This window comes from Phascolarctos cinereus, unplaced genomic scaffold (genome assembly GCF_003287225.1).
Source record: "Phascolarctos cinereus isolate Bilbo 61053 unplaced genomic scaffold, phaCin_HiC Scaffold_4;HRSCAF=312, whole genome shotgun sequence".
In the NCBI taxonomy this organism is placed as follows: Eukaryota; Metazoa; Chordata; class Mammalia; order Diprotodontia; family Phascolarctidae; genus Phascolarctos; species Phascolarctos cinereus.
Genome location: NW_027555847.1, coordinates 667,982,563 through 667,995,836, shown reverse-complemented (window position 1 = coordinate 667,995,836; position 13,274 = coordinate 667,982,563). Strand labels below are relative to the sequence as shown.

At 35.7% G+C, this 13,274-nt stretch overlaps 1 protein-coding gene across 1 annotated transcript in view; it reads right to left on the bottom strand.

The window, feature by feature from the left end:
- MAU2 (MAU2 sister chromatid cohesion factor) overlaps nucleotides 1-13,274 on the bottom strand; it is an 82,192-nt gene that overhangs the window by 55,019 nt on the left and 13,899 nt on the right. Inside the window, exons 2-3 of the mRNA XM_020969318.2 lie at nucleotides 908-925; nucleotides 629-694 (exon numbers count right to left, since the gene is read on the bottom strand). Coding sequence (XP_020824977.1) covers nucleotides 629-694; nucleotides 908-925 — 84 coding nt within the window. The remainder of the gene's footprint in view (nucleotides 1-628; nucleotides 695-907; nucleotides 926-13,274) is intronic.

The window sequence follows — 13,274 nt, the reverse complement described above, 5'->3', positions numbered from 1 at the left end:
AAAAAAAGCAGAAGCAGAAGGCCCACAACTGAGTTTTTTTTAAACCCTGCATATATAGATACATGTACATATGCAATTATAAGGATCAAAAGGAATTATAGTGAGTTATTGGTTAAGAGGGAACTGGAGCCTAAAAGTTTATATTATGGTTTTGCTATAGAGTGGATGAAATATACACGTGAATTTTAAAAGTTTCCATGCAAAAAGAATTAGTCTTCAGACCAAAAATATTAATCACACATAACTTATTTGGTATTTATTTTCTCTGTCTACCTGTATGTTGCTATAAAAGGATCTTGCTTATATATATATATATATTTTTTTTTTTAAATGAGGCAATTGGGGTTAAGTGACTTGCCCAGAGTCACACAGCTAGTGAGTGTTAAGTGGCTGAGGTCACATTTGAACTCAGGTCCTCCTGACTCCAGGGCTGGTGGTCTATCTACTGTGCCACCTAGCTGCCCCTTTGTTAATATTTTTTAAAATGTTTACATATATATAACCTAAAAATAGGGTACCTGAAGTAAGAAAGTAATAAGGTATTTTAAAAACTAGAGAAATTCTAAATTTAAAAATTACTCTGACTGTCCTTTGTTACAGCCCTAAAAGAGTGACAACACATTCTCACCTCTTGGCAATACAACTCAGATAGAAGACTTGCTGCTTCAAACTTGACATCTTCAAACTGTGGAATCTAATGACATCTAGTTAAGGAAATATGAAAACTGCAAAAAAATTATATTGAAGAGACCTATACACTAAGGTAATCACTTTCAATTGTAATGACATGCAGTCCCAACGTTATACTAAGTTGAGGATGATTAACATTTAGCCATTCAGCCAAAGTTTATGACATGTTATTTAACAGAGCACTGCTATAAGAGAAATACCAACATGAAAAGGATACTTGCTGTGATATCAACCACTGTAAGAAAAAAGAAAAAGGGAATTAGATAATAACTGACATTGACATAGCACAAGTTTACAAGGCATTTGAGGAAGTATTGTGGGAAGGTCATGTATTTGTTACCTCCTGAAAAGAAGATTCATTTCTGGGGACAGAGTTTCCACTCTCTGATAAGCCTGACTAGCCTGGCTTTGAAAGCTCTTCACAATCTGGCCCTACCTTCCTACTCTTAGTTCACACAGCCCCTTCCTCCTGTACTCTATACTGTAGTCAGCTGTACTGCTCCTTGTTCACATCCTGTACTTTGCTGCCTTTAGATCTTTGTTCACTCCTAAAATTCATCTTGTCTTCATCTAGACTAATGATATCCTAAATCTACCTCAAAGACCACTGCTTCCAAGAAACCTCCACTAATTCCTCCCCACCACCCAGTAGTGATAGCTCCCTCATCTGACTTTAAAAAACACATTGAAGTCCTCTTACACACCTACTATATCTGCACACAATGCTTATCTTCTTCCCCATCCCACCCCCAATATGGAGGGAGATAAGGGTTAGTGGGTGGCTAAAACCCATCTGTAATATCTCCCATTCCATCTTCTTATGTACTTGTCTCTGATGAATGCGTCCCCTCTTGCAAAGGCCATCCCACTTGTACTGTTGTTCCTGTTCAGTTATATCTCCTTCAGGATCTTGCCCCTTCCCTCTTCCCTTCCTCATTTTCAAACTCTGTTGGTTCATTCTTAAACATGTCCAAACCTCCCATATTCTTAAAAAACCTTCATGTGATTCTGCCATTTTCCAGGAGCTCTCCTCTTCTTTTCATAGCCAAACTCATAAAAAGGGTCTACATTCACTGCCTTCATTTCTTCACCTTCTACTCAATTCTTAATCTCTTATAATACTACCCCCTTCCACATCTGAATGAAATGGTTCTATCCAAAGTTATCAATGCTCTCTTATTTAAGGCCATCTAAGGTCTCATTCTTTCTAACCTCTCAGCACATTCTGACACTGTTGAACCTTGTCCCAGATACTCTCCTCCACTGGCTTCCATGATGCTGTTTTCTCCTAGCTCTCTACTTACTTAGTTGTAACACTCTTCATTTCTGTTGTCACTGGATCATCATTTATTTCCAGCCCCTTAATTACAGGTGTTTCCTAGGCTTTGTTTTGAACCCTCAAAATTTTGTTTTCTATAGACTCCCTTTTAGAAACATCTAATTAGTTCCCTTTGGTTTAATTAATCACCTCAACACAAATAACTCAGATCTATGTATTCATCATCACCAACTGCACGGTAGAACATATCCACCTGGATGTTCCAAAGACATTTTAAATCCAACATATCCAAAATGGGACTCACTATCTTCCTATTACAAACTTCCCCATTTCTGTCAAGAGTATTCACCATTCATCCAGTCACTCAGACTAACAACGCAGGAGTAATTTTCTAATTTTTACACTAATTCACTTCCAATCAGCTGCAATTTGGAATAATTTTATCTCCACAACATGTATCAAAATAATTCCCTTTTCTCCACTAACATAATTACAACTATATTTTAGCTTCTTATCAGTTCTGGTCTCAACCACTGTAATAGTCTCCTAATTGATAGCCCTGCTTCTTGTTCTTTCTCCTTTCTACTCCATCTTCCACACAGCTGTTACACTGATATTCCTAAAGCAGAAGTTGCTTGTCTCACTCTTCTACTCTAGAAGCTTCAGCAATCCTCTACCTCCTCTAGGATAAAATACAAATTTCTCTATTTGGCACTTAAACGCCTTTATAATTTGGATCTAGCCTATCTTTCTAGACTGATTTCATATTATTCTCCCTCACAGATTCTATGTTCCAGATAAACTGCCTTACTTCTTGTCACTCAAATTTGAAATTCCAATGCTTACCTCCAAATCCTTGCACTTGTCTGAAATGCACTCCCTCTTCACTTCCACCTTTGAGAAACACTTGTTTCCCTCAAGGCTCAGCTCAGAAGCTACCTTCTATTTGAAGTCTTTCCTTATCCCCCTAGTGGTAAATGCTCTCTCTCCCCAAACTAGCTTTTATTTCACTCATATGCATATTAGTTTTCTCCAGTAGAATGTAAGTTCCTTAAGGACTGGTACCGTTTTTTTCTTTTTGTTTTTGTATCTCTAGTGCATAATATGAAGTCCTTTATACAATTTAAGTACTTAATAAATGCTTGCTGAATTGGATTGAACTGAGGCACAGCTCAAGTTTAATTTATTTTTCTATTAGGCCAAAGTAATGGGAATGGTCTCTTTGGGCTTCAGAGAGAGCAGAGAAGGGGGCAGGGATCCTGTACAAGTAAAATGGAGGGAACAGTATTGGCAGCTACAGACTGCCTGCCTGAAATCACATTCCTAAATTGGGCATGTATGATTTAAAGGCTCCCTATATCTAAAATGTATAGTGCTCCAGAGTCTATTGACTTGAGTACAAAATAGATATGAGTAGTTAACGTTTATGTAATGTTTTATACCATTTAAACGGTGCTTTCCATATATTATCTCACCCAGTTAATTAAACTATCTATGTCTCCTCTCAAAAATAGGCCACTGAACTCTTTTTATTTAAAACCCCAAACAGAACTCAGTGAAATAACTGATATAAACTATAAAGACAGCAAAAGCATGGCACCAGCTGGATTCCTAAAGGGCTATAAACTTCAGGCAGCACACAGAATGTAAAATGATAATATCAGGAATACTCATATATCCTATACGTACATACATATATACCTATCTATCTAGGATATATATATATATATATATATATATATATATATATATATATATATATATATATATATATATATATATAAATTAGAAAGTGTTCTTCCTTTTACTTATGAGTTATTGACCAACTATAAATCAACTTAATGGACACAAACTAAGTAATCACAGATTTAACTGATCATAATACATTTTCCCCCAATAGCTGCCACATTTATTTTGAAGCCAAACCTGACAAATACCCCCTGGTATCAGTTATAAAACTGGTCCAATTTTCCAGGACTTTTGATATGTAACTCTATTGCCAGCAAAGACAAGGAAATAGAGTGAAGCCCCTATATTAGTTCTAAAAAGATTTCCTTTTAAGAATGTGGCACAGTGATCTTCTCACCATGTTTCCTACCACAAGTGCCTCATTCGGGGCTTAGGATTGCACAAAGAGACATTTATATTAAACTTCAATAGAACAAAGCCAATCATTTGGCTACCTGTGGAGTATGGAAAGAAGTAGAAAGGAAAGTCTTCACTATGTTTCTATTTCTCAATTAAAAAGAAGAGAAAGAAGCCAGCAACTGTTATATCTATGTGGTCTTTTAATTTCTTCTCACATAAAGTCACCCTTTAAAGTCTTGCAGTACGGTCATTATCTTTACTTGGCCAAGTTTAATTTCCTTCAATTCTCCCTGATGTCTTTCACTAAATACTTGTGAACAATATATTTTCCTCTTTCCTAAGAACCCCATAAACTATCATAATGCTTAAGTAGGTAGTATAGAATCATGGAATTTCAGAGATGGTTGGGAATTTAGAATATAAAATTTCAATGTCAGAAGAGGCCTTAGAATGGAGAAGTCAGAATATCTAAATTAGAAAGGAGCTGAAAAGACAGAACATCAACACTAGAAAGGATATGAGAAGAAAGGAGAACAAATGTTAAAACTAGAAGAGACCTTGGAGATCAATCATCCAGTTCAACTTTGTAGTTATTTATACATGAGGAAACCATACACTAGAGAAATTAAAGGCCAAATAAATTATTCCTTTATGTTTAGAGGGCCATAAACAGAAATCATTAGGAAAGATCATAGGCAGTGGTTACCTCCATACCTCCCCTACAGCTACATACTTCACCTTATTACCCTAAATAATTTGAAAAACACAAGAGTGTATGTGTTATAGAAGAAAAGTTTGAATAAAGCTGTGAGATAAGTAATCTTAAAACCCATCCCCTCCTTTCATCTTACTCATTAAAACATTTAGCTACACATTTTCAAATTGGTACATAATTCAGCAAAAGTCCTCTTATGTCTAATCACGCCAAGAAAGTGATCTCGGGTTTTCAAAGGATATGCAAAGTAAAAGAGCTGGCAAATTCCACCAAACTATAAAGAGTTTGAATATTGATCCAGTGACAGACTCACTGGTGAATTTTTTGGATTGTGGTGCCCTGTGGCTGCTCACTACAAACTAGACTTTCTTTGAAAGTTTTCCACTCTTGAACAGCAGTGAAAATTTGGTTCAGGGCATCCTTCCTGTTCTGAATGAGTATTCCAAGTAAATGGTGTATAGCCACAAGAGTGGGAGAAAAAAACTCTTGAAAATGCTCCATAATGTTGCTTTCCCTTTTCCCACTGCAATTCTACACTTCCAAAACTTGCATTCTACTTTCCATTCCTCATACTCAATCACTGTCTTAATATTATAATTAATGGGGGGACTCTTTGGGTCACTTTCTATCCTTTGGTCATAGCCTCAGCTTCTTGAATATACTGATCACTGGGTTGTTCCTTGGTCTCAGACTTGGAAACATCTATATGGGCCTGGTATAGTCAAACATTTTGGGAAACAAATTCTGGTGAAATCACTGTCATAATTCTTCACATCCCTGTAGAGACTCCTCTGAATGAGTATTAGAATTTTCCAGCTTGTGTCAGTGATGTAAATAGCCACATGCGCAAATGTAACCAATCTCTACCTAGGGCATTCAGGGCAACTGACAAAATGAACAAAAATAAAATCATGCTCAGACCTACAATCTTCTACTTCCACAGTAGCAATGACAGAGTGAGAGAAAAACAGGATGGAATACTAAGTTAAACCAACGACACTCGTGATATATAGAAGCAATGTGGCTTAGTGGATAGAGAACACAAGCCATAATACTAGAAAGGGCTGGGTTCAAGTCCTACCTGGACACATACTCCCTGTGCGATTCTGGACCCCAGACTTAATTAACTTCTCAGTGCTCTAGGCAACTTCTTAGACTGTAAATTGCAGAGAAGATGCATACCTGCATCGAGAGGAGTCTTCTAATCCAGGAGCTGTTAATACTAATGAAATTGGGGCAGCTAGGCGGCGCAGTGGATAGAGTACTGGCCCTGGAGTTAGGATGACCTGAATTCAAATCCAGCCTCAGACACATAACACTTACTAGCTGTGTGACTATGGGCAAGTCACTTAACCCCCAATTGCCTCACCAAACAAACAAACAAAAAAAACCCAACCCAAAAAACCACTAATGAAATCACAGGTCCAGTTCCCATCTCTATGCCTACTCAACATATGAGCCACATCCAAAGTACCCATACCAAGAACCTAACACAACTAGGAAAAATGAATCAAATGTGTATTAACAGTCTGGCCATAAGTGAAACCAGATGATGTAAAGAAGTGCTTCCTAAATGGAAGGATAGTTTGCAAGTTTTCCTTGGTTAAGCAAGTATCAAACATTATTTCACAGAACACTATTTCTCTCTATTAGTGATTTTACCCTCCACAGAGACTGTTCCAAACCTTCATGTATATCTTCGAGTCTCTCATTGGGAAATGCCTTTCCTATCCATCCTTTCTGCTAAGATCTCATACTTCACCAAAAAAATTAAACTACTTTTAGAGAATTCCCCCTCCTCATCAGACATCACTCAGTGATCATCTTCCATTATCCTTTACTTTGGTCTCAGGTGAAGAGATAGCCTTTTTTCGCCAAAACAAACCTTTATATACGCACCTTTGATTCAATCTCTGCTTAACTTCTCTAGTATATTACCTCCACTATCATTCTCCCACTCTCTTATTTTCAAACTCTCCCTATCTATTGGTTCCTTCCCTGCTGCCTACAAATATACCCATGTATCCTCCATCCTTAAAAAACACTCAATGGTACCACTTCACACCTATCAGAGTGGCTAACATGGCAAAGAAAAAGAAAATGCAAGTTGGAGGAGATATGAGAAAGCTGAGATATTAACGCATTGTTGATGGAGTTGTGAATTGATCCAACCATTCTGGACAGTAATTTGGAACTGTGCCCAAAGGGCTATAAAACTGTGCATACCCTTTGATCTAGCAATACCACTGCCAGGTCTGTATCCCAAAGACATCCAAAAAATAGGAAAAGGACCTATTTGTACAAAAATATTAAAAACAGTTCTTTTTGTGGTGGTTAAGAACTGCAAATAAAAAAAAAGTGGAAATCAAAGGGATGCCCATCAACTGGGTAATGGCTAAACAAGCTGTGGTATATGATTGTAATGGAATATTAGTGTGCTATAAGAAATGACAAGCAGGATGATTTCAGAAAAACCTGGAAAGGCTCACATGAACTGATGCATAGTAAAGTAAATAGAACCAGGAAAACATTGTGCACAGTAACAGCAATATTGTTCCATGAAGAACTGTGAATGACTTAGCTATTCTCAGTAATACAATAATCCAAGACAATCCCAAATGACTAATGATAACGCGTACTGACTCCAGAGAAAGAACTGATATTGTCTGAATACAGACTGAAGCATGCTATTTTTCACTTTTTTTCTTAACTAATATGGAAATGTTTTACATAACTGTACATGTATAACCTATATCTGATTGCTTACCATCTCAGGGAGGGGGAAGGGAAGGGAAGGAAGAAGGGAGGGATATAATTTGGAACTCAAAACTTTAAATAAAAATGTTTTTATAAAAAAATCTGACCAAAAAAACCCCAAACAAACCATTCAATTGACCCTACTGATTGATATCATACCTACTATTATATTTCTCCTCCCTTCTGTTACTAAACTCATTGAAAAAAAAAATCTATACTTGGAGGCTTCACTTTGCTCTCACTCTTCTGTAAACTTTTGGCAATTTGGCTTCTGATCTTATTCAATCAGAACTGCCCTTTCAAAAGTTATCAATGATCCCTGCCAAATGAATGGCCTTTTCTTAGTTCTCATCTCCCTTGACCCTTCTGCAGCCTTTGACAGCTATTGATTACTTTCTTATCTTGTTTGCTTTCCCTTTTCTAGATTTTCATATTTATACTTTCTCTTGATTCTCCTATCTGTCCAATCTCTTCTCTTTATAGTTCTTCATCTATACCACTAGTAGTGGTGGGTGCTTCTTCCCTCCTCCCTCCTTCCCCCCAACCCCGTTGTTTCTCTCCTCTCAACATTTCTCATATCCTACTCCTTCTCTCTACTTACACACACTACCTTAGTTCAAGTTCTCATCATCTCTCACTTAGATTACTACAATAGTCTTCTAATTGGTGGTCCCCATTGCTTCATGTCTCTTCCCCACTCCAGTCTATCCTCCACTGAATTGTCAAGGTGATTTTCTTTGTTTTTTTTTTTTGGGGGGGAATTGGGGTTAAGTGACTTGCCCAGGGTCACACAGCTAGTAAGTGTCAAGTGTTTGAGGCCAGATTTGAACTCAGGTCCTCCCGACTTCAGGCTGGTACTCTATCCACTGAGTCACATAGCTGCCCCCAACAATTTTTTTTTTAAGTTGAGGCAATTGGGGTTAAGTGACTTGCCTAGGGTCACATATCTAGTGTCAAGTGTCTGAGGCCAGATTTGAACTCAGGTGCTCCTGACTCCAGGGCTGGTGCTGTATCTACTGGGCCACCCAGCTGCCCCCTCAAGGTGATTTTCTTAAAGCATACATTTGATTATATCACCTCTTGCCATCTCCAGTGTTTCCTATTACCTTCAGGATAAAATATAAACTCATGTAAAGCTTTTCATGACATGTACCCTTCCTATTTTATGGCCTTTTACATTTTATCAACCTTCAAGTTTTCTATAATCCAGCTCTACTGGCTAACTTGCTACTGCTCACACACATTACATCTCCTGAATCTGTGCCTTTTTGTTGGGTATCTTCCATACCATGCCAAGAATAGTTTGCCTCCCCATCTTTGCTTGGTATCCCTAGCTTCAAGACTCAGCTCAAATTCCAACTTCTGGAAGTCTTTCCTACTACTCCCAACTATTACCATCATCTCCCTCCCACATTACCTCCCACCTACTCTGTATACCTTGCATGTACTTAGTTATTTACATGTTATCTCCTCAATTAGAATGTGAGCTCTTTGAGGATACTCAAATGTGACACTAAGGACTATTTCTGCCTTTCAATCCCATAATTTAACACAATATCTGTCACAGTCCTTAATAAATGCTTGTTGAGTAACTGACAACTCACCTTGCAGTTATATATCACTGTAAACATGACAGCCCTTTATCAATACTTTTTTCAGAAAATGTGTAGGAAAATTAAGTCAACATATACCTTGAAAGCCTGCAGAAATACTGCAGAAATATAGACCACCATACATTTGAAGCCAGCAATCATGTTCCACTCTCTCCCTCAAATGTTCTCTTGTCCAGGTTAAACACCCCTAGTTATTTCAACACCTATATTACATGGTCTCTAAAACCCTTTCACCACTCCAGGTCTGTCTTCATCAGAATATGATAGAAGTGAATTCTCCCCTCTCTTATTTTGGACTCTGTGCTTCTTTTTCTCAGTGTAGTCTAAGACTAAATTAGTTTTTGTGGTTGTTGCTATTTCATACTGCTAACACAAAGTCCATGAAAAATCCTTACTTCTTCACACAAACTGTTGTCTAAGTATTCCTCTCCCATCCTTAAACTTGGGAAACTTGATTTTTTAAAGCCAAGTATGAGATTTTTATGTAATCCTATTCAATTAACTTATTAGATCCAGCCCAACATTCTAGCCTGTTGAGCTATTTTATATTCTGATTCTGTCAGCCAATGTTTCCTACCCTTACAAGCTTCATGTAACCTGAAAGTATATTATCTATTCCTTCTTTACAGATAAAAATGTTGCAAAATGAATAAAAATGTGCCAAACATGAGTCCCTTTCAGCACTTCATTACAAATTTCTCTCCAAGATGATACTGAACTATTCTTAGTTTCCTTTTTTCTTTCTTCAATTTATTTTTTTAATTAACAAAAATTTATTTTCACCCCCCCCCCGAAATGCATAAATCAAGAAAAACAAATACCTGGGTTGGTCATGTCCAAAAAATATTTTGTCTCAATCTGTACCCTGAGTCAATCACCTCTTTGTCAGGAAGTGGGTGGCAAGTTTCACTGAATCTTCTGGAATCATGGTTGGTCATTGCATTGATCAGAGTTCCTAAGTCTTTTACAATTGTCTTTACAATGTTGTCATAATTGTATAAATTGCCTGATCACTTCTCTCTGCCCCAGTTCATAATAATCTTCCCAGGATTCTCTAAAAACGTTCTGCGCATTTCTTACAAAACTACACTTATTTTATTTTATTATTTATTTTATAATTTCCTTAGCCATTCTCCAGTTAACATATACTTCCTAAGTTTCCAATTTTTTGCTACCACAAAAAGAGCTGCTATAAATATTTTTGTACATATAGATCCTTTTCCTCTTTCTTTTCTTTCTTTGGGGTATAGAATTACCAGTGGTATCACTAGGACAAAAGGTATGTATGGGTCAGTACTTTTTTTTTTTTTTGCTCTCTCTAGGATTTATAGATTACAAAGCACTCCCTCACCCCCACAACTTTGTAAGACAGACTGGACAAGTCTTATTCCTATTTTACAGAAAAGGAAAATGAGGAGGCCCAGAAATGTTGAGGCATTTACCCACACAGCTACCAAAAGGCAATGTCATGACCTCCTTTTCCTTGACTCAGCCTCCACTGGGTGGGGAAGGAGGAAGAAGTGCAGTAATTTTTGGGACGTAGTTCCAAACTGCTTTCCAGATGGCTGGACCAACCAGATCCACATTAATGTGTCTATTTTCCCAGAGCCCCTGCAACATGTTATTTTCCAAAATTTTGTGTCAACTTTTCCAATTTGATGGGTTTGAGATGGAACCTCACAGTTGTTTTATTGTATTTTTCTGATTATGAATGATTTGGAGCGTTTTTTCATATTGTTATTCATGCCTTGGATTCTTTCTTCTGAAAACTACCCATTTATATAATTTAACTATTTATTAATTGGGGAAGAACTCTCTTTATAAATCTGAATCAGTTCCACATTTGTGTTGGAATTGACTTAAACCTTTGTCATATAAACTTGATGCAAAATTTTTTTACCCAGTTACTTGTTTCCCTTTTATTTTTAGCTATAATGGCTTTGTGTGAAAATTTTACATCAAAATTGTTCATTTAAACTTATATGATCCTTTATATTTTGTTTGGTCATGAACTCTTCCTGTATACAGAGATCTGAAGTGTGACTTCTTCCTTGCCTCATCATGCACAGCGAGGTGTTGGTTTATACTTGGTTTCAGCCAGACTGCTTTCCAGTTTCCCAGAAGTTTTTGTAGTAAGTTCTTTAGATTTACAGATTTTTTGATTTACAAAACACTAGGCCACTATGTTCATTTGCATCTGAATACTGTATAGCTAATCTGTTCCACTATCAACCTATTTCTTAACCAGTACCAAATTATTTTAATGATTATTGCTTTATAGTGTAGTTTGAGATCTGCTATTTTTCTGGCTTTATAAAGAAATCCCTTGATAATCTGATTGGTATGGCACTGAACAAATAAGTTAATTTGGATAGTATTTTCATTTTTTATTACATTGGCTGAGCATAATCACTAACAACTAATATTTTTCCAATTAAATGTCTTTCTTGGTGAACTGTTTTATAATTATATTCATATAGTTCATATGTGTATCTTGATAGGTAGACTTGCAAGTATTTTACACATTCTTTAGTTATTTAAAATTGAACCTCTTCTATTTTTGTTGAGTTTTATTATTAACTTATAGAAATGTTTGATTTATGTGGATTTATCTTATTTTCTGCAACTCTGCTGAAATGACTGTTTCGACTACTTTTTTAGTTGACTATACGGTTCTTGAAATAAATCATCACTTGCAAACGGTGATTTTGTACCCTCTTTAACTATATTTATTCCCTCAATTTCTTTTTCTTGTCTTATCACAATAACCTGCATTTCTAGGACTATATCAAACAGTAATGGTGACAATAGACATCATTGATTTACTCCTGACCTTACTGAAAAACTTCTAGTTTATTCCAATACATAAAATGCTGATTCCTAGTTTCAGATACTACTTATCACAGTAAGAAAAGATACATTTATTCTATTACTTTCTAGTGTTTTTTAACAAGAATGGATGTTGTATCTAGAGTTAAATGCTTTTTCTGCATCTACTGATATAATTATTACTTCCGTTATTATTATTCTTAATATGGTTAATTATTTTGAAAGTTTTCCACAGACTGAACCTGAATTCCTAGTACAAATACAACAAAGTCATAACATATGTGGCTATGATATGTTGCTTCTTAATATTTTATTTTTAAAAATTTTGCATCAGTATTTATTATGGGATATTGGTTTATCATTTTCTTTCTGTTTTTACTCTTCCTGATTTAGGTATCAAGATCACATTCATATCACAGAAAAAATCTGGCAGGATCCTTTCTTTTCCTATTTTTTTTCCAACAGCTTATAAAGAAATAGAATTAATTGTTCTTTAAATGTCTGATAGAATTAGTTTGTAAATCCATCTGCTCCTGGAGTTTTTTTTCTTTGGGAGTTCATTTATGGCTTGTTTTAATTTATTTTTGAGATTAGATTGAGTCCTCTTGTATTCTGTTAATCTGAGCATTTTTTTAAGTTGTTTTATTAGCATATAATTGAGTAAAATAGTTTTAATAATTTCCTTTATTTCTTGTGAATTCACTTCACTTTTGATACCAACTGCTTTCCCTTTTTCTTTTATTAAATCAAATTAGCTAATGATTTATATATTTTTATAGCTCCTCAAAAAAACCCAGTTCCTAGCTTAATTAATTAATTTTTGCTTTTAATTTGATTTTCATATTGATGTCTAATTGGGGGGTTTTAATTTGCTGGTTTTCTAGTATTTTTTGCTGTAAGCTCAATTAGTTGATTTGTTCTTTTCTCCTTTTTATTGACGAAAAGTGTTTAGAAATATACATTTTCCCCTAAGCACTGCACTGGTAGTTTTAGTATGTTGCCTCATTATGATTTGTTCTTTGACATCAGAATTATTTAGGATTAAGTTATTTAGTCTCTAATTCATGTTTAAGCCCTTCTTCAATGTCCTTTTATTGAATATAAATTTTCATTGAATTATGGTCAGTAAAGGATATATTTAATATTTTTGCTTCTCTGAATGTTTGTGAGGTTTTTATGCCCTAATACAGTCAATTTTTGTAAGGGTGTCATGAACAGCTGAGAAACATGTAGACTTGAATCTAATGTAAGACATATAGACGATTGTTATCCCTGCCTTTTTTACTTCAGCTGAAGCATATTA